The sequence below is a fragment of the Rutilus rutilus genome, assembly GCF_951802725.1.
Source record: "Rutilus rutilus genome assembly, chromosome: 1".
Classification (NCBI taxonomy): Eukaryota; Metazoa; Chordata; class Actinopteri; order Cypriniformes; family Leuciscidae; genus Rutilus; species Rutilus rutilus.
The window spans coordinates 74,095,825-74,117,968 of record NC_140209.1 but is presented as its reverse complement, the minus strand read 5'-3'; the positions used below and the strand labels follow the sequence as shown (position 1 = coordinate 74,117,968).

Below are 22,144 nucleotides of genomic sequence, written 5' to 3'. Positions count from 1 at the left end.
GAAGGGTACTTTTATTGATATTTAATAAGGAAGTCTTACATAAAGTTTGCGGGACAAAAAGTATGTTTAGATAACTGAAATTAATTCTGGTAAAGGTTACCCGGACAATTGATCAAATATTCCCTCTTTGGGTAATTTAATCTGTGTAGACGATAAGCAAATCATATTCATAAACTCATGAATATTCCCTTCATTTGAGTTAATTATTCCCCAGAAGTGATTGTCGCTACAGTATATACTGTATATATATATAAGCCAAAATACAGCGAATAGTCTTCTTGGCGCGCCTACTTTTGAAAGTCAACATTTAGATTATGTGAACTAAGTTAAATGCATTGTAAAGGCCTAGGTCACTCTGGAATAAATCACAACGTGTTTCATGATAAAAACGTGACTTTAGTTTACAGTCCTGAAAATACAGTAGGTTATAGTAAATTATTTCACGGACCCCCTGGCACTTGAGAACTGAAAGCCTCATAAGAAAGCCCTGTCGAGGCTCTTCCCCGGTGCGGGTCGTGTCGAGCCATTAGTCTGGGTGTTTGATGAGAAAAAGATGAAATGTAGTAGTTGCAATAAACGCGTTCAGAATCCGTACAACTGCAGCAGCGGAGGACTTTTATTCTGCTGAGCGGAGCTGAGGAAGAACTGATGACGGGACAGTTTGATCTTCGGCTGACAAATCAGAGGAAAGGAGCGTTTCATTCCCGCCTACGTGTAGAAATCAAATATTCAAGCTGTTTATAAATGTTTCTACCTGAGAACGAAAAGTGAAAAATCAAGCTGAATACTTGTTTTTAGTTTTTTTGAAAAAAAAAAAAAAAGACGAAAAAGGAAGTGTTTTCTTGTTTTTCTACTTTCAATATTAAATAAAAAAACGAATGAACACACGACACGGTCCGTGTATCATCTGATCATTTCATTTCCTGTTTGGAATGGAATAACGAGAAATGAAAAGACGGATCGTTTATTCGGTGTTTCGTTTAGTTTAATAAACGGAAAATGAGATTTCGGCTCGATTTCTAATTTTTCGTTTGTGGTTTACAAATCGGTTTATGGCTTTGATATTTCGTTTGCACATGTGGGCGGCGCTGAAACGCCCCTTTCATCTGATTGGTCAAACCGCTTCGTCTTCAGTACAGCCAGAATAAGAGTCCGTACGGCACACTCACATCCCACTTTAACCCCCTGTGAGCAATAGGGGAAACCCAGAAAGTGCACTGCTATAAACAATGAAACATAAGCCCTGCTGTCTTCAAATAAATAAACTTCAGTCACACTGTAACTGCTGTACAGTATAATGATACTAACTGTAGTTTCTCCAGCTTGAGTTGTGGGTTCATCAGTAGATCACTGAGGTTTTTCACTCCAGAGTCTCCTAGTGTATTCCAGCTCAGGTCCAGCTCTCTCAGGTGTGACGGGTTTGATTTCAGAGCTGAAGTCACATCAGAACAACCTTCATCTGTCATATCACAGTAGATTAAACTACATTAGCAGAGAGAGAGAAGAAAATAAGACAGAAGAAAAGAAAACTCTTTATTTTGTAAAGTCACATCATCTTCATAAGCAAATAAAACAGAGAGAGGAAGAGAGATCTTCATCTTTATTTCACCAGATCACAAAATACTAAGTTTGCACAAATACAGTGTTAAAGTGTTTTAGTTTAAACTGTTTAAGTGATTTTAAGCATTTTGATTCTTGTATGTGAATGTGACTGACCTCAATCTCTCCAGTTTACAGTGTGAATCCTTCAGTACGGCACATAAGCGCTTCACTCCAGAGTCTCCTAGTGTATTCCCGCTCAGGTCCAGCTCTCTCAGGTGTGACGGGTTTGATTTCAGAGCTGAAGTCAGGATGAGACTCTGTTTCTCTGTAATTCTGCATCTATTCAGACTGAAGACAGAAAGAGAAAATGACTCAGATCTATGATGATCAACTAACGTGTTCATCTTCATCCAGACTTTTGCTGACAAATAAACAGGGATATCAAGGTAAAGGTAACATGGAGAAAGACTACACATTGTTCATTTAAATATACTACCAACATTGTAACAATACAAAGGTTGAAATTGTTGATGTATTCATGTTTACACATTCATTTCATTTCATTTTTAAAGGGTCATAAAACCCCAAAACACATTTTTTGATGACGTGACGTGTGACCTTTCCAATGTGATGATGTAATACGTGGCACATCTCAGAGATGGTACAAGACGGGCATTTGTGGTTAAAAAGTATATATATATATATATATATATATATATATATATATATATCAGGGTATCTGCACAATTTTTAAAGTCAAATTTAAGGCTTTTTAAGACCTTTTTAAGACCTGAAGAAATCAAAATTAATACCGTACTTTAGGGGTGTGCAATATTGACAAAAATATGTCTCGATAGTTTCAAAGTTTTGTTGATAATAATTAGATGATATTTTACTGATTGTGTTTTTGTACTGGTATCCTGGCTGGTTTAGGCCTGTTGTTGACAGCAAACCCATGATATTCATATTTTTTATATTCTATGCAGTGGTCAGTTCACAGTAGTGACCGAAATTAACATTTTTATTAAGGGGCAATATTTGCTATCTTAAATTGATTTCCAGGGGCATTTTCACCTATATATGGACATTGTTTCTAAACGTATTTAGAGGTATGCATCACCTTTTATGTCAAATTCTAACATTCAAATTAAATTATATTAGAATAACACAGTATCAATGTCAAATTAAATCATTAATTTAAAATCCATCCTTGCAGTGCAGAGGTGACACAGAAGCGGCATCAAAACTGGCATTAGCCTACTATATTTACACTTCATTAACAATTGCATAAATAAAGCTATTCAATATTTAAATATGAAATGATTTATAATTTTAACGTTTTAATTAAAGGATACATTAAATATGAAACTAAAACCACCAGTATGTGGCAGCAAGTCACTGTCTTAATAAGCGAGTTGTTGGAGTCATTTATTCAACCGATTTGATCAAACGGCTGATTCATTCAGAAAAAAGTGATTGTTCATTGAATCGTTAAAATGATTCGTTCAAAACGCGGATTTCAGTGAAACAAAAACAAAAAATCATCGCTGTCTGTTGGCTTCATTATGAAATTCTCGTTGGCGATAAAAAGTGAAAATTGACAATATTGTGTCCAAAAAGTAACTCACAATGTTAACTTTATTGTTAATTTAACTGTTGTATAAAATAAATAGCACATTTGCAATTGTGCAAAGGAAAACGGCACTCTTGCTCATGTGATATTCTAATATAACAACATAATATGATATAAAACTCATTTGGGCACATCTATAACTGCACTGACACATCACGCAATGAAAGTAAGCATGAGAGAAACGCGATGTCAGCTCGCACTCGCAGTGCCTCGTACATAGTTAAAACAATGATTACAATATCATCATAGTTCATAGACAATATCGCGAACACTCCTAAGCACATAAAGAATGAATTTACAATTGAACTGACATTTACTCGTTTTCTTCTCTCCTCTCGCGTGCAGGAGACAGGCGTAGGCTAATATGCTGCCGTAAGTGACGCGAATTGTCACGTGAACAAGCAAATCCACAAAGATAGAATTAAAATAATAATAAGTAGGCCTACGCTAATTAGATAGACTTATCTAAATGCTTTCGAAATTAAAACTAAGTCAAAGTGACATCTAAAATTTAAGACCTTTCATAAGTAAAAATAAGACATTTTTAAAAAAATATATATTTTTAAGACTTTTTATGGCCTTAAATTTAAAAAATCTAATTTAAGACCTTTTAAGACTTTTTAAGGATCCGCGGGACCCTGATATATATATATATATATATATATATATATATATATATATATATATATACCCCCTTTTTTTGAATATGTTGGGAAGTTGACCTTCCCAGACAATCCTGAGTAAACTTAGTGTCCCATGTTTTTTGCTGCAAATGACTGGGCAGTAGTTATGGGGATAAATTGATGCCAAAACCATTGAAAATGGACAGACTAAAAGTCACAAATAGATATTACAACTTGTAAACACAAAAGACAATCTACAAATAGATAAAAAATCCGCAAACAAAGTCCTCATGATCCGCAAATCTAAAACAAGATCTACAAATAGATACAAAGTCCTCAAACAAACTCTTTGTGATCCACAAATATAAAGCATGATCTACAGAAATATAAAAAATCCACAAATAAACACATCCTGATTCACAAATAGAAATCAGTGACTTGAACTTGAAAACCAGAATTTGAATGAATGTAAAGTGACTTGTTTGCAGGTGAAGATCATGTCCTGTTTGTAGATTGTGTCACATTTGTTTTCAGAATTCTGGCACTATTGTTTCGCTGTTGTGACAAAATAATGCCATAATCATTGAAAATGAAGAGACTATGAGTCAAAAATGCATATTACAATTTGTAAACACAAAACAAGATCTACAAATCAATTTAAAATCTGAAAACAAACTCCTCATAATCTGCAAATGTAAAACACAATCTGTAAATAGATTCCAAATCTGCAAACAAACTCCTCATGATCCGCAAATGTAAAACAAGATCTACAAATAGATAAAAAATCCACAAACAGACTCTTCATGACATACAAATATAAAATGCGATCTACAAATAGATTTAAAATCCGCAAACAAACTCTTTATGATTCACAAATAGAAATCAGTGACTTCTACTTGACAACCAGAATTTGAATGAATGCAAAGTGATTTGTCTGTGCATGAGGGTCATTATTTGTTTGAAGATTGTGTTGCATTTGTTTTCAGAATTTTGTCACAACTGTTTCGCTGTTTTTCCCATTAAAAAATCTACAAATGCCTTCCTCACAATTTGCAAACAAACACAGTCTAACTTGTATTTTCAAACCACTGTAAAAAGACATTCTTACACAAGTAAGAATTCACAAGTGTTGAATCTGTGTTTGCAGATCACAGGGCATTCACAGATCCCTCTGCACACGTCTACAGATCTTTTTGGCACTATCTTTCCGCAGAGTGTGTGACTACGATCCACACGTGTAGTCAGCCAATCAGGGTATTGCTTCAATGTGATGTCACGCCCCCTCAATACGCCCTTTTCAAAATAAGAGCTGACACTTCTCGGATGGGTGGGCTGGGCTCACTGCCATTTACCGTTGCCGGTGTTGTAGCCTACCGAAATCCGACTTCCCGGACAAATCGCACTCCCCCTCGCCTGCACGCGCAAGCAAGTTTATGCACTTCCTTTGCTATATCCGTTTATCGATCGATTTTTCACAAAGCAAGCACCCAGATCCTGCATGGAAGCTTTGTCTACACTTAAATAAATTAAAAGAAAGTGAACTAGTGTTAATAAAAGATGCAAAAAACAAACACAAACAAACAAAAAAACATGGCAGATCGATTCAAACTATAAACTTCGACGGGTAAGGAATAAAACTACCAGCTATCAAAACAAAACTGTTAATTTCACTTAATTTAACTGAATTTATCGTTTGTGTGTTAAACACGCTGTGGTTCATAGGAAAGTATTGTATTACTCTCCCCATTGCACATGAATGTCATTAAAAATAATAATATTTAACCTTTTTTCACGAAGATAGGCTTTAAGAGTTCATGAAATACATATTCTATATATATGAGGCAAATACCTGTCTTTTTGTTTGTTTGTTTTTTGCTTAATTGCGTCTTAGAAATAGAAATGAAACAAATTATTAGTGATAATTGACACTTAAAGCTAAGAATGTAAAGAAACCTTAGACATTTTTTTTATTTTTTATTAATAGTTATTTTCCAGCACATTAGGGCCCCAAAAAGCATTATTTATTTCATTCTTTCAATTTTACATCTTATGGATATACAATTAAAATAGCTGGAGCAGTTGCTTTGCGGTCAGGGGCCCTTTAAAAAAAAAAAAAAAAAAAAAAAAACAAGATGGGTTTAGCAGGGGGAGTGGGATTTTCACAGCATTAAAATACAGGACTCACACTCCCCTCATCACCAGCACAGGTATATAAGGTCATAGACTCACCACACTACTGCTGCTGTCACATCTTGGTTTAGAGATTGTGTGGTGACAGGTTTAGCAGGGGGAGTGGGATTTTCACAGCATTAAAATACGGACTGGTGAAATCAGTTGATTGTAACTCATTTTATGTGAGTGTACTGTACATGTTACTACATCCAAATAAAAAGTATTTAATAATTTTATGATTATATATATTTTTTAATATCCGATATATTTTTTATTTTAAATAATAATTCATATAATAATTTTATAATAATTAAAATATATGTAGCCTATATATAGTTTTACTTCGAAATTAGTTTTATGATATATTATATTAATATTATTATATTAATATAATAAATATAATAATAATTAAAAAAATATGGTTTACTTGGAAATTGGTTTTATGATAAATATTAATTTTATTAGGCTATATTAGTATTATGATAGTTGTTTATATATATATTTTAATAATAGTTCATATAATAGCCTATACTCTTATATATTAATTTACGAATAATTAAAAATATACATGTATAGTTTTACTTAGAAATTGGCTGAATGTCGAATTCATCAACAGGGCGGATGTGCACTTGTGAAAATCGCGCGCGCTAATTCATTCCAGGCATAGCTAATTATACCTTGTTTGCACACTTAATTATCACGTTGTTTTTCCAATGGATCCTGGGATTTACGAAGATTTTTTTTCCTACAAATCCCATGGGACATACCCTGATGGGTTGAGCAAGACAGAAAAAAAGCACACAACTTTGAGATTGAATGTAGCCTAATATTTTTTTTTTTTTTTTAAATTTTAACTTGTAATGTAATGTGATTTATTTTTTTATATATATATATATATATATATATATATATACATATATATATATATAGTAATTGATATATCATAAAATGTTTTATATAAATTTACGTTGGCTTCACCAATTCAATATAGGCCTATACCGTACACTTTACAGCTCATACACACCGCGTTATCAGGATTTAGTTAAATGATTTAATAGAACAGAATAACCGAATTAAGCTATAATAAAGAATACATAATTTTACTAGTTTTACTTCTAATAAACACAACAAAATATTTTTCAATTATATTTTGTTTAAATTTCAGTAGGCAACTGCAATCTTTTAATAGCCTATATTCTAATTTTGTCAAGAATTATAAAAAATCGGCAATAAGATCATAATTTGTGCTAAAATAGTCTAAATGTTTAGTTTTAAAAACAATTTTAAAAAGCTGATTAGGTCTATTTTGATATTTCTGCACAAGTTCAGCAGACATGAGGTTCGGGTTTGTTCCGATCAGAGCTCGTGAGCGGAGAGCGCATTTCTGAATATTCCCTCCGCTCGCTCATTCCGCAGGGTCGCTCGCTCAACCCAGAATGGCCTGCTGGTTCGAAAATATGTGGAATAAGGGCTGCCTCCGACTAAATTTTTTTCTAGTTGACTAGCCATTCGTGGACAAATCGCCCCTTTATATTAATTTAAAGGATAATGAGCGTTTACGTAGGCCTAATATAGCCGCACTCAAGCGCACGACCGCACGCAAAATAGACCTAGATGCCATTCTTCTCATGATGTAACGAGTACATCAGGAGTTATGGGAAGTGTTCCCGGTTCCGGCTGACCTAATCTATGCAGCCTAACATTAAATTATAGAAGTCTATAATGTATTATGTGAAAGCTAGGTCAAAGAGATGTGTTTTTAGTCTAGCTTTGAACTGACAGAGTGTGTCTGCTTCCCGGAACTTGACTTGACTTGACTAGTCTACATAATCAGAGAGTAGTCTATTTCTTTTGGTTTTGAATATTTTCGTTTAAAAATAGACATTTCAAGCTTTCTATAATAGATAGCCTATATTTCTCAAATCTGTGAGGCACAAGCTGAGTTTCGGCGCCCTCCAGTTCACGTGCAATGTAAGTGATCGTGTCGGCGCCTTATTACATTGTCTGCTATACATTTGCTTCTTATTTATTAAATACAGGCAATTGGTTGATAAAACATGGATCAAAATTAAGATACAATTTATACAAAACGAAAATCTTTTAAAAAGAGACTTTCTACAAAACAAAGCTCAATGAAGTGGTCAAAAAGTGGTCATGTTTTACCCACTCCATGTCTCCAAGATCAATTATGCATCTCAAAATGTATCATAGCCTATCATGCTGCATGCTCATTTTCATAATCAACACTGATTAAATTAAAAACATAATGATGTCACATATTTTCCAACCCAGCCCTCAGCCCTGTTGCAACAGTCGTTGTTTAGGTACCTTAAACGCGCCCGTACAGTCTCGGAGTTATCGCTGCAACCAGGAGATGAAGAGAGCTGAGATCCACATCACCTTGCACATCTTCGTCTCTGCCACCCCAGGATGATAGCGCGGCTAGTGCAGCTAGCGCGACCAGCGCCGTTGCTAGGAGTTAGTGTATGTCTGTGTTATGTATCCTGATTGACTTTATGATTAGTTAAATCTTTTTTGCACATGCATCGCCAACACAGTTAACCATTTCAGACAGTACCGGACAGCCTCTGTCTCTCTTAAGACTCTTAAGGGTGGGCCTTAAATTAAAAACGTTAAATAAAAAAATTAAATAAAATTGTCCAATCACTGCTTAACCTAATAAAAAATATTGACTAATATAGCCTACTGTTATATTATCTGTGCGTATACATCATTTTAATAGCTTGATGCTTTTTAAATATTTTGTTGCATTGTAAAAAGTTTCAGTGCATAGGACGGACCTATCCGCGATTGCTCTCCGTGGTTCTGACCAAAGAAGAGCGCTTTGGAATCTCCATTACGCATCATTCATACGCATCATACCTGGGCTGCATTTTCCGATAACATTAGCGCGCTACAAAGACTCTTAAGGTATAACTTAACTAAATGTATACTACCACTAAAGATATATCATTGCTAGGCGTCTTCAGGGCTACCATCCAGTCGCGAGGCAGAGGCGCTGGCGCCCTAGCAACGGCGCTGTTTTTGGTAAAACATGATTTTGACGACTTGATTAAGTTTTGTTTTATAGAAAACTCTTTTTAAAAGATTTTCGTTTTGTATAAATTTTATCTTAATTTTGATCAATGTTTTATCAATCAATTGCTCGTATTTAATAAATAAGAAGCAAATATATAGCAGACAATGTAATAACCTTAATGTAATTGACAGAATTACTAAAAAATATTTTGCTTCCTAAAAGTGCATGCATGTCTATTTCCCTCAAATTAAATATAAAACGCATGTGGACTGATATTTTTCGTATGTCTGGACTCCTTTATTAATGGAGTATATAAACAGACGTTTCAATATATTGGTATTAAATGCATTTTCTGAGAATTTATATGTCAAGTTTTTACAGCAAATGTCAAAATGCGCGCTCTTTGGTCCATCACTGCTTGAGTCACTGATCACATTAGAATAAAATATCTCATAATAAAATACAAAATTGACTGATTTATGAATGTATATGCATAGTTCTCATCAGTCGGAAATACAGATAAACGCTTTCATTTGTTGTATTTTTGATCCTGAAAGAAAACAGAACAACAAAAGAGCGAATCATGGAGTCTGTACGTATTATGCTTCTTAAGCGGACTTTTGGGATTCAGTTTTGAACTGGTGATGCGTCATTGCTTGTCACGTGACACATCGCACCAACAACAGCGCTGATGAATGAATGATGATCTGCTTTTATGTCATTTTTTTATGTCTGCTTTTATGTCAACAGCCCCCCCTATTCCAACGTCTATGCTTCCATGCAGGGTCTGGGTGCTTGCTGTGTGAAAAATCGATCAATAAACGGATATAGCAAAGGAAGTGCATAAACTCGCTTTATTTTTTAGGAGTGCGATTTGTCCGGGAGTCGGATTTCGGTAGGCTGCAACACCGGCAACGATAAATGGCAGTGAGCCCAGCCCACCCATCCGAGAAGTGTCGACTCTTATTTTGAAAAGGGCGTATTGAGGGGGCGTGACATCACATTGAAGCAATACCCCTGATTGGCTGACTACACGTGTGGATCGTAGTCACACACTCTGCGGAAAGATAGTGCCAAAAAGATCTGTAGACGTGTGCAGAGGGATCTGTGAATGCCCTGTGATCTGCAAACACAGATTCAACACTTGCATGCTGAGCTTTGCACAGAATGTGTAAGAATGTCTTTTTACAGTGGTTTGAAAATACAAGTTAGACTGTGTTTGTTTACAAATTGTGAGGAGGGCATTTGTAGATTTTTTTATGGGAAAAACAGCGAAACAGTTGTGCCAAAATTCTGAAAACAAATGCAACACAATCTACAAACAAATAATGACCCTCATGCACAGACAAATCACTTTGCATTCATTCAAATTCTGGTTGTCAAGTACAAGTCACTGATTTCTATTTGTGAATCATAAAGAGTTTGTTTGCGGATTGTAAATCTATTTGTAGATCGCATTTTATATGTGTATGTCATGTAGAGTCTGTTTGTGGATTTTTTATCTATTTGTAGATCTTGTTTTACATTTGCGGATCATGAGGAGTTTGTTTGCAGATTTGGAATCTATTTACAGATTGTGTTTTACATTTGCAGAGTATGAGGAGTTTGTTTTCAGATTTTAAATTGATTTGTAGATCTTGTTTTGTGTTTACAAATTGTAATATGCATTTTTGACTCATAGTCTCTTCATTTTCAATGATTATGGCATTATTTTGTCACAACAGCGAAACAATAGTGCCAGAATTCTGAAAACAAATGTGACACAATCTACAAACAGAACATGATCTTCACCTGCAAACAAGTCACTTTACATTCATTCAAATTCTGGTTTTCAAGTTCAAGTCACTGATTTCTATTTGTGAATCAGGATGTGTTTATTTGTGGATTTTTTATATTTCTGTAGATCATGCTTTATATTTGTGGATCACAAAGAGTTTGTTTGAGGACTTTGTATCTATTTGTAGATCTTGTTTTAGATTTGCGGATCATGAGGACTTTGTTTGCGGATTTTTAATCTATTTGTAGATTGTCTTTTGTGTTTACAAGTTGTAATATCTATTTGTGACTTTTAGTCTGTCCATTTTCAATGGTTTTGGCATCAATTTACCCCCATAGTAGTTCTTGGACCGTCACTCACAGCTATTAGTTAATGTGTTTTTTTCCTTCATTGTTACTATGTTGTTTGTCGTTTATTTTTGTTGATTCTTGGTGTTTATGTTTTGTATTTTTTTTTTCTTTGTATGTGAAGGGGAACTTTGTTTGTTCTTATTTCATGTTCAAAATGTAATAAAGAGATTGATGAAAAAAAAAAAAGTATATACTGTATATATATAAACCAAAATACAGCGAATAGTCTTCTTGGCGCGCCTACTTTTGAAAGTCAACATTTAGATTATGTGAACTAAGTTAAATGCATTGTAAAGGCCTAGGTCACTCTGGAATAAATCACAACGTGTTTCGTGATAAAAACGTGACTTTAGTTTACAGTCTGGAAAATACAGTAGGTTATAGTAAATTATTTCACGGACCCCCTGGCACTTGAGAACTGAAAGCCTCATAAGAAAGCCCTGTCGAGGCTCTTCCCCGGTGCGGGTCGTGTCGAGCCATTAGTCTGGGTGTTTGATGAGAAAAAGATGAAATGTAGTAGTTGCAATAAACGCGTTCAGAATCCGTACAACTGCAGCAGCGGAGGACTTTTATTCTGCTGAGCGGAGCTGAGGAAGAACTGATGACGGGACAGTTTGATCTTCGGCTGACAAATCAGAGGAAAGGAGCGTTTCATTCCCGCCTACGTGTAGAAATCAAATATTCAAGCTGTTTATAAATGTTTCTACCTGAGAACGAAAAGTGAAAAATCAAGCTGAATACTTGTTTTTAGTTTGTTTGAAAAAATAAAAAGACGAAAAAGGAAGTGTTTTCTCGTTTTTCTACTTTCAATATTAAATCAAAAAACGAATGAACACACGACACGGTCCGTGTATCATCTGATCATTTCATTTCCTGTTTGGAATGGAATAACAAGAAATGAAAAGACGGATCGTTTATTCGGTGTTTCGTTTAGTTTAATAAACGGAAAATGAGATTTCGGCTCGATTTCTAATTTTTCGTTTGTGGTTTACAAATCGGTTTATGGCTTTGATATTTCGTTTGCACATGTGGGCGGCGCTGAAACGCCCCTTTCATCTGATTGGTCAAACCGCTTCGTCTTCAGTACAGCCAGAATAAGAGTCCGTACGGCACACTCACATCCCACTTTAACTCCCTGTGAGCAATAGGGGAAACCCAGAAAGTGCACTGCTATAAACAATGAAACATAAGACCTGCTGTCTTCAAATAAATAAACTTCAGTCACACTGTAATTGCTGTACAGTATAATGATACTAACTGTAGTTTCTCCAGCTTGAGTTGTGGGTTCATCAGTAGATCACTGAGGTTTTTCACTCCAGAGTCTCCTAGTGTATTCCAGCTCAGGTCCAGCTCTCTCAGGTGTGACGGGTTTGATTTCAGAGCTGAAGTCAGGATGAGACTCTGTTCCTCTGTAATACTGCATCTATTCAGACTGAAGACAGAAAGAGAAAATGACTCAGATCTATGATGATCAACTAACGTGTTCATCTTCATCCAGCAGACTTTTGCTGACAAATAAACAGGGATATCAAGATAAAGGTAACATGGAGAAAGACTACACATTGTTAATTTAAATATACTACCAACACTGTAACAATAAAAAGGTTGAAAGCGTTGATCTATTTATGTTAGTTTACACATTCATTTAATTTAATCTTTAAGGTTCTTTCATGTCAATGTTACCCTTGGTTTGCTCACTGGGTCAAATGTGTTTATGTTGGCTGTTTTCAGACACATTGTCTATTTGCTAAAACTTTACAGTAAGGTTTCATTTGTTAACATTAACTACATTAGTTAACATGAACCAATGATGGACAATACTATACAGCATTTAATAACCTTAAGTTTAAACATTTACTAATACATTTTTAAATACAAAAGTTTTCTGTTAACATTAGTAAATCCCCTGTGAACTAACATGAACAAAGAATAACTGTATAAACTAACATGATCAGATTAAGGAATAAAAGTATTTCCTTAAGCAGAAGACAATCAAACAAGTTTTGTAAAAGGTAGTTCATCTGCTTTAGTGCTGCACCGTGAGGCAGTGTCGGTGTATTTTATGGATGGCTCAACTAAACAGGCCAATAAGAGACTATTAACTACTATTATTGCTTTTAATTATACTAATGTCTGATTAAAATGTCTACAAATGTATAAAACTGATCAGAGATCAGGTAAAACCCACAGACACTTGTTCAATCTCAGTGAATCTGCATGATTCATGGGTTCACAGAGATCATCGCCCCCCAGTGGTGAACCATTGACATTTTTAAACATTTGGAAACAGTTATGACGTAATGAAGCCTCGTTTACTGAAATCATGTGACTTTGGCAGTTTGATACACACTGCGAACCACTGATCTGAAACAAAAGATTCGTAAAGGTTTCACAGCTTCATGAAGCGTGTTTCGAAAGCGCCCATCACTAGCGTTCAGTCATGATGTCAGAAATAAAACATTGTTCTGCCTCTAGAGAAACTGATATAATTATTGACCCATGATCAAACTGTCTGTCTTAAACAAAAGTTTAAAGCTTGATATCACCTTTTTAATTTTGTGTTAGTAACCTCTTAACCTTTGCCAGTGCGCCAGCACACTGAAGCGTTTTTTTTTTTTTTTTTTTTTTCAAAGTTACTATCAGATTTAATGTTATTACCTTGACAAACTATACATCATTAAAAAGATATAAGACTCAAGTTTCAGTATTTGACCACTATTGTATTCTGAGAAACTTATAGTGACAGTTATGTCTTAATTTGTGTCAGGAGTTATGTAATGAAAAAATGAGTCGATACCTTTAATATGAATTATGAGCGTCAGCCGCTTTCATTCAGAGAAAAACTCCTGTGCTGTCGTCATGACAACTCTTGACAAAACAACGTCCCTTAGGACTTTTAGCTCAAAAATGTGCAGATTTGGAGAAATATTGATAGATTCTCAAAGGTTTACATCAGATTTCTATAGACAGGAATAATATTTATTGAATTTATACCCAAATGTGTCGATGTTATCATTATGAGCGCTGGATACTCTGATGTACTGTGTTTTCAATCCATACCAGCAGCCTGAGGGCACCCTATGCACATTTAAGCTGCGCCCGAAATCAAATACTTCCCTACTATATAGTATGCGAAAAACAGTACGCGAGCAGAGTAGTATGTCTGAAATCTACGGAGCCCTGTGGGAGAAAAAAAAAAATTCCGTGGCGACGGTTTTGCAGTCCGTCCGCTCAGTTTATAAACCGTACTCACGAATTCTCAAACTGTTCCCTCGGTTTAACAAACCGTACCCACGAGTTTCTAATCCGCGCTCTCAGACTTGTAAACCGTGCCTTCAGTTTTCTTCAGAAGCAAAACGGATTGCAAAACCGTCGCCACGGATTGTTTTTTTTTTCCCACAGAAAAGTTCTCTTACGAGAGGTCTCTCGTACTGCGTAAGTATCTTACGCTAGGGGAAAATCCCTTTTCCACGAGATACTGAAGCCAAGAAAAATTATCCTTAATTTTGGATTAATGTAAAACGCGTTGCGGCAGCATGCAGACATAGGCAAGACGGCTCGCGTGCCTATTGGCTGCTCTGCGGCAACTGCAGCAGCCTATCGAGCGAGGCCTAGCGTGACGTCAGACCCAATGGGGTGCTTCGCGCCCACTGCGTCACGCCCCGCCGAAACGGGCGTGGCCTAGGCCTATAAATTCAGCTCGCAGGCAGCTATTTCTGATTTTTCATCTCTTCAGCGAAGCACACGCATCGCTGGATCCCGAGAGAAGCCGCGCCGTCTGAAGAAGCCTCTGCAGCGGGACGAGTCACCTCTGAAGTCGCTGGCCGCGCCGCCTTCAACCGCCTTCCCGCCGCGCTATCCGGCGCTCATATCCTTTTTCTCTCTGCTGCGTGTGTGTTCGCCGCCGCGACACACACTGTCTAAAAGAGCTGCGTCTTTTTCAAGATGCCATCCTGCGGCTCGTGCAGAGCCACACTCAGTGACGGGGACCGCCATGTTATCTGCGCTTCCTGCCTGGGTGAGGATCATGCAGCTCTCGTGCTCGCTGACGGCGGCTGCCCTCATTGCGAGCAGTTGCCCATGGCGACTATGAGGACTCGTCTGGCACTCTTCGCCGAGACTGCACACAACCGGCTGGACGGATATTTTCTCCCTGGGGAGCGCGCTTCGCCTGCTTCCAGACCAGCGCCTTTTCTTCCCGAGCTTCATGAAGAAGTCGCTAAGTCTTGGAGCGCCCCCCATTCTGCTAGAATGCGCTCTTCTGTTTCGCTAGCATTCTCCGCTGTTGACGATGCTAAAAACAGAGGCTACCATTCGCTGCCGCCGGTCGAAGAAGCGATAGCCAACCACTTATGCCCGCCCTCTGCTGGACGGCGCGCTAAGCTGGCGCTACCTTCTAAAGCTTGCCGCACTACGTCAAGCCTGCTCGGTCGCGCTTTCTCCGCCGCTGGGCAGGCTGCGTCAGCGCTGCACACTATGGCCACATTGCAAATTTTCCAGGCCGATCTCCTCCGAAAGCTGGACGAGAGAGGACCTGATGCAATTTGCGTGCCAGACTTAAGAAGTGCTATGGACCTCGCTCTCCGCGCTACTAAGTCTGCTGCACAGGCCATAGGACGGAGCATGGCCTCTCTCACCGTAGCTGAGAGACACCTGTGGTTGACGCTTTCCGAAATGTCTGAGTCTGAGCGCGCCGCGTTCCTCGACGCTCCGCTGTCTCCCGCTGGCCTTTTCGGAACTTCCGTTAAGGATTTAGCGGAGAGGTTTGCAGAGGTACAGAAAGCGTCACAGGCTATGAAGCACTTCCTACCGAAGCGCTCCAGTTCTGCAGCAGGCCGTGCAAGACCGTCTGCCCAGAGCTCTCAGCCTCAGCCTCCGCCCACCGCCGCCACTTTGCAGCGCCGACAGGCCCGAAGCGCGAGACCGCGCTCTCGCTCATCTGGCCGCCGCCCCGCTCCGCGTGGGCCGCGGCCCAGGCTTGCGGTAAAGCCCGCGGTCCCGAAGTCGTCCTAGCACGTCTAGGAAAACGACGGTGTTCAAGTCCCGCTGCGGCCGGGCTTCCACCAAAACTCATCGCTCGTCCAGTTCCAAGAAATGTGACTGTTCAAGTGTATTTAGCAGCCAACAAGCCGGTTCCACTGCCCGCTTGCCTGCACACAAAAGCCGTTTTCACGGCTACCCAGATAAATCCCACAAAGAGCGTATTTTCTGGTGTCCCGGCCACGGCCGATGGTGTTATGAGTGTGACAAAATGGCCACTGCCCAGTGCTCATTCCTACACACAAGCACAGCCCATCACACAGGGCTCGCGCACATAAAATCGACCCAGCTCGATTGCGCATTAAACGTAGCAGATGTGCCCACTGCCCAGTGCCCACAATCACTACGTTCTGCATGTCTCCAGGTTTCTGTAAAAACGAAACCAGTGTGCATTCGCTCTGCCCAGGCGGACAATGCTTTCGGTGTGATAAATGTGCCCGCTATTCCGCGCCCACATCCACACATAGACATGACAAATCCTACGGGATTCGCCCAGCCCTCCCCCTCTCGGTTTGCCACCGCAGAGGAGTCGAGCGCGAGCAATCTGCCCGCTGTCATCAGCGCGCCCTCTGCCTCAAATGTCATAAACGCGACGCTTATGTTGCGGCACACCGAAGCCCCCCGGTCGCCAAGCGACCAGCGTGCGCTTCGCATTCAACCCCTAGCCACCCGTGCAGATGCATGGGCAAGGCTGCCCGGGGTTACGAAATGGGTGCTAGACATTATAGAAAGAGGCTATTCGCTACAGTTTCGCCGACGCCCGCGCCGTTATACAGCGCGCGTCGAGACCATGGTAAAAACAGAAGTAGCACACCTATTTCGAGCCGAAATTTCGAAACTATTGAGCAAAGGGGCCATAGAGCCGTTATCTCGAGCGAAGGGGGGCTGTACAGCAGATACTTCCTGGTACCGAAAAAAGACGGGGGTCTCAGACCCATTCTAGATCTGAGGCAGCTGAACAAAGTGCTTGCAAAGCGAAAGTTCAGAATGCTCACGACCAGAAAAATTCTCACGCAGATTCGCAGAGAAGATTGGTTTGTGTCAATAGATCTGAAAGACGCGTATTTTCAAATACAGATAGCGTCACGTCACAGGCGATATTTGAGATTCGCCTTCGAGGGCCAGGCATATCAGTACACAGTCCTTCCGTTCGGCTTGTCCCTGGCACCCCGTACATTTACGATGTGCATGGACGCGGCGCTCGCACCCCTCAGACTACGAGGCATGCGAGTATTGAACTACTTGGACGACTGGCTGATTCTAGCTCAATCTCACTCGGTGCTCATAGAGCACATGACCATTTTACTCGATCACCTCGAGAATCTGGGTCTCAGAGTCAATTGGGCAAAGAGTTCTTTGTTCCCCAGACAGATAATATCTTTTCTGGGCACAGAACTGGACTCGCTCTCTATGATAGCGCGACTGACACCTCAGCGCGTACTAGACATTCAGCGCGCAGCGAGCTCTTTCCACTGCGGCGCGTCTGTCCTGCTCAGGAAATTTCAGAGGATGCTGGGTCTCATGGCCTCAGCATCATCAGTACTCCAGTTGGGCTTGCTACGCATGCGCCCGCTACAGTTCTGGCTGAAAGCGCGAGTTCCGCGCCGAGCGTGGGCTTCCGGTCTGCTTCGTCTCAAGGTCAATCAGAAATGCATCGCAGCTCTGAAACCTTGGAAAGCAAACGACTGGTACCAATCAGGTGTAAGCCTGGGGACTTCCTCGAGTGTGAAGGTAGTGTCTACGGACGCGTCCTCCACGGGATGGGGAGCGCTGCTCGAGGGCAGACCGTTCTTCGGCCAATGGTCAGAACGAGAGAAGCTTCTCCACATAAACTGCCTCGAAATGCTGGCAGTAGACAGCGCGCTGACGCGTTTTTGTCCCCAAATACAAGGACACCACGTCCTGGTCCGCTCGGACAACATGTCAGTGGTGTCCTACATAAACCGCCAGGGCGGCCTCAGGTCCAGAAACCTGTACAGGCTGACAGAACGCCTCCTGGTGTGGGCTCAGAGCAACCTGCTCTCACTGAGAGCAGCGCATGTGCCAGGGCTCCTGAACGTAGGACCGGACAGACTGTCCAGGAACAATGTTCCTACAGGCGAGTGGTCTCTACACCCACAGACAGTCCAGCTGCTGTGGAAGAAATTCGGCAGAGCGGAGATAGACCTGTTCGCGTCTCAAGAAAACGCTCACTGCCCAGAATTTTTCTCCAAGAGCAGAAACGCGCTGGCTCATGTTTGGCCTCGCCGCCCGCTCTATGCATTTCCTCCCGTCTCTCTCCTGACTCAGGTGATAGAGCGGATCAGGGAAGAAGGATGCTCAGTGCTACTCGTAGCGCTGTTCTGGAAGAACCAGCCCTGGTTCCCAGTTCTGATGCAGCTACAGAGCACTGCCCCATGGCCAGTGCCAGTGAGGAGGGACCTCCTCTCTCAGGCCAAGGGCTCGATTTGGCATCCGCGCCCAGAGCTGTGGTCCCTTCACGTTTGGGCCATCAACGGGTACCCGCTGACCTCCCAAGCGGAGTGTTAAGCACGATCACGCAGGCTAGAGCTCCGTCTACGCGACGTCCCTATTCCTCAAAATGGTCAGTGTTCTCCAGCTGGTGCACGGCTCGTGGCTTGTCGCCCCCGGACTGTGGGGTGACGGAGGTTCTCTCCTTCCTACAAGAGCTGTTGGATAAGGGCAGGACCCCTTCCAAGCTCAAAGTCTATGTGGCGGCCATTGCAGCGTTCTCGAACGCAGAGTCTGGTCAGTCAATAGGAAGGAACGATCTAGTCATCCGCTTCCTTAGAGGAGCTAAGAGACTGAATCCTCCCAGACCTCCCTCTGTCCCTGTATGGGACCTTTCCACGGTGCTAGAGGCCATGAAAGGTCACCCATTCGAGCCTTTACAGACCATCGGTCTTAAACACCTGTCTTTCAAGACAGTGTTTCTTTTGGCTCTCGCTTCAGTGAAGCGCATAGGGGACTTACACGCGCTCTCAGTGAGTGCGACGTGCATGGAATTTGGGCCTAATGACTCAAGAGTTATACTCAAACCCAGGCACGGCTATGTTCCAAAATCCCTCAACACACCGTTTAGGGCGCAGGTCATTTCCCTGTCAGCCCTACCGGTCTCTGACGAGGAAGGAGACGCGAGCTTCCTTTGCCCAGTCAGGGCATTAAGAGCTTATGTGTCTCGCTCATCTGTCTTCAGACAGACGGAGCAGCTCTTTGTTTCATTTAGCGGACGCTCCAAGGGGCTGGCCGCGTCGAAACAAAGCCTATCCAGATGGATAGTTGACGCCATTGCGCTGGCATACACTTCCAAGGGCATGCAGTGTCCGTTGGGTGTCAGAGCGCACTCCACGAGAAGCATGGCTTCATCGTGGGCCTGGTCGAGTGGGATTGCCTTACAAGATATATGTATGGCGGCAGGCTGGGCCTCCCCGTCTACATTTATAAGGTTCTATAACCTAGAGGTTCCCGCCTTACAGGCCAGGCTGTTGTCGGTCTAAATGCACCAGAACTGTCTGTTCCGATGCTATTGGTTCAGCATACTGTGTCTGCTGAGCGCTGCCCTACAGCAATGCTTGCTGATCGACGTATAAATGGCAGGACCCATGATTTCCCATCAGCTCAGGCCGCACCCCGCCCTGGCTGTATGATGACATCTGCGTCTTAAGGACGCTGTTGCATGTGGAAGAGCGTGGCTCCGCCCCTCCCTCTTCCCAGACTCCCTGTGAGTTCCCCTGGTGATTATGCACTATATGAACCCTGGGCTTCGCCCCTGGGTCTTTGGTGTTGATCCCAGCAAGCACGGCGTTTTACATTGGGTCCCCTAGCGTAAGATACTTACGCAGTACGAGACCTCTCGTAAGACTCGGTTACTAACGTAACCTCGGTTCTCTCTAGAAGAGGGAACGAGTACTGCGTATCTTGCCGTGCATGCACACGCTCTGGTTAAGCTTCGGCGATGAAAAACCAGAAATAGCTGCCTGCGAGCTGAATTTATAGGCCTAGGCCACGCCCGTTTCGGCGGGGCGTGACGCAGTGGGCGCGAAGCACCCCATTGGGTCTGACGTCACGCTAGGCCTCGCTCGATAGGCTGCTGCAGTTGCCGCAGAGCAGCCAATAGGCACGCGAGCCGTCTTGCCTATGTCTGCATGCTGCCGCAACGCGTTTTACATTAATACAAAATTAAGGATAATTTTTCTTGGCTTCAGTATCTCGTGGAAAAGGGATTTTCCCCTAGCGTAAGATACTTACGCAGTACTCGTTCCCTCTTCTAGAGAGAACCGAGGTTACGTTAGTAACCGAGTACGTTTTTTCACTTCCCGGGCTCCGTAGAAATCATAGAATTCGAAAAACAGTAGGCGAAAAGTACCCGGATGACCTACTACTTCCGGCGAGATTCTGAAGTGCGCATATGATGGACACTTTACTATCCCATGATGCCACGGGAGAGGAGTTGTCATCGTTATATTCGAAAATGGCAGAAAATGGAGACGCGTCTGTTTTCAAGTGTAAATACTTTACAAAACACTTATTGTTTCTTTGTGGTTAAATTGTATTTGTTTAACATCATATAAGTAAACGACTGACTTGTTAAAAGTTTGAATAATGTAAATCGAGGGTACAATTTTGTGAATTGGCTGCAAAATTGACAATTTTATCATTATTATTACCGAATAGAACAAGCTAATGCCTGTCAGCTAGTTAACACTGTTTTATTTAAACAACAATGTAGTTTCTCAGTTAAATGATAGTTACAAAACTTTAATTTTTTTATTTTATAGTGATTTTATTTCTCCTTTACCAGTGTTGATATGTAATATGTGTTGGCTACGTAGCAAGCTACTGTCATCAAGTGTACCTCAACTTGTCCATGTAACATTAATATTAATATAATAATATAGATTGACCATGGTTCATCACTAATGTTAAATTCTGTGTTGATTTTGCAGGGGCTGATGAACACACCTGTGTTCTTGTAGAGTGGAGAGTGGCTAATGAAAGAGAGGAAAGAAAAGAAAGAGCGATGAGAGCATGAGGAGAGACGAGAACAGGAGGCCAGAGAGAGGAAAGATTCCTTCAGCTTTTAGAAATAATTGCTAAAAAAAAATACAAAAAATAAAGAAAACAAATGTTACACAGTCTCTTTCCATTTATTTGTTAGTAAGTTCATTTTGTCATGCTGTTTTAGCAAGTTTTATTACAAAACACTTAATTCCCAGGGATTTACAGTAGTTATGCTGCGTTCACACCAAACGCGAATATGCGTCTGGCGCGAGTGATTTCAATGTTAAGTCAATGGTAAGACGCGTTTACGCGCGTCTGGAGGTCTTGCGGCGCGAATGAGGCGTTTAGCGCGGTAGACGCGAATTCGCCTCATTCGCGCGAACTAGACGCGAATTGAGCGTCTGGCGCGTTTCGCGCGTTAAGCGCGAATTGTGCTTTTTGTGCATCACGCGTTTGACGCGAATTCGCGTCTGCCGCCCAAGTTGAAAAATCTGAACTTCTGCGTCAATTCGCGCCGCGTTAACCAATCAGGAGCCTGCCTGCTTGCTGCTGTCACGTGGTGAACTGCCAGTTTAATGTTATTTTATGTTTGGCCTCAATAAATTATTTTGTAATATGACTAAAATGCACAACAAAGCAAATCTTTCACATAAAAACTCGATTTCAATATGAGAGATAGCCTACTCATTTGTATTGAATGCTATTTATTCCATATCTATTCTAGATTAGCCTATATTAAACTTTATTAATCTAATGTAAAGACACCAAACACAATTAAGTGTATAAAAACTTTTCAAAAAAAATAACAGGACAGGGTTCACTTTTGGAGGCTGCCTCCATTTATTATCAAAACAAAAATAAATGACAGATTAGGTGCGGGAGAGGGTGAACCTCGCGCCGGGCTTTACAGCGCGGGCTCGTCAGGCAGCGACCACTCGAGGCCGAGGCTTTATACGGCCTACGCTG

The 22,144-nt window shown here is 40.8% G+C and overlaps 1 protein-coding gene across 1 annotated transcript in view; it reads right to left on the bottom strand.

Annotated features, from left to right (window-relative positions):
* Nucleotides 1-22,144, bottom strand: part of LOC311305800 (uncharacterized protein) — a 1,224,369-nt gene that overhangs the window by 470,832 nt on the left and 731,393 nt on the right. Inside the window, exons 25-26 of the mRNA XM_084433678.1 lie at nucleotides 1,717-1,890; nucleotides 1,309-1,482 (exon numbers count right to left, since the gene is read on the bottom strand). Coding sequence (XP_084289804.1) covers nucleotides 1,309-1,482; nucleotides 1,717-1,890 — 348 coding nt within the window. The remainder of the gene's footprint in view (nucleotides 1-1,308; nucleotides 1,483-1,716; nucleotides 1,891-22,144) is intronic.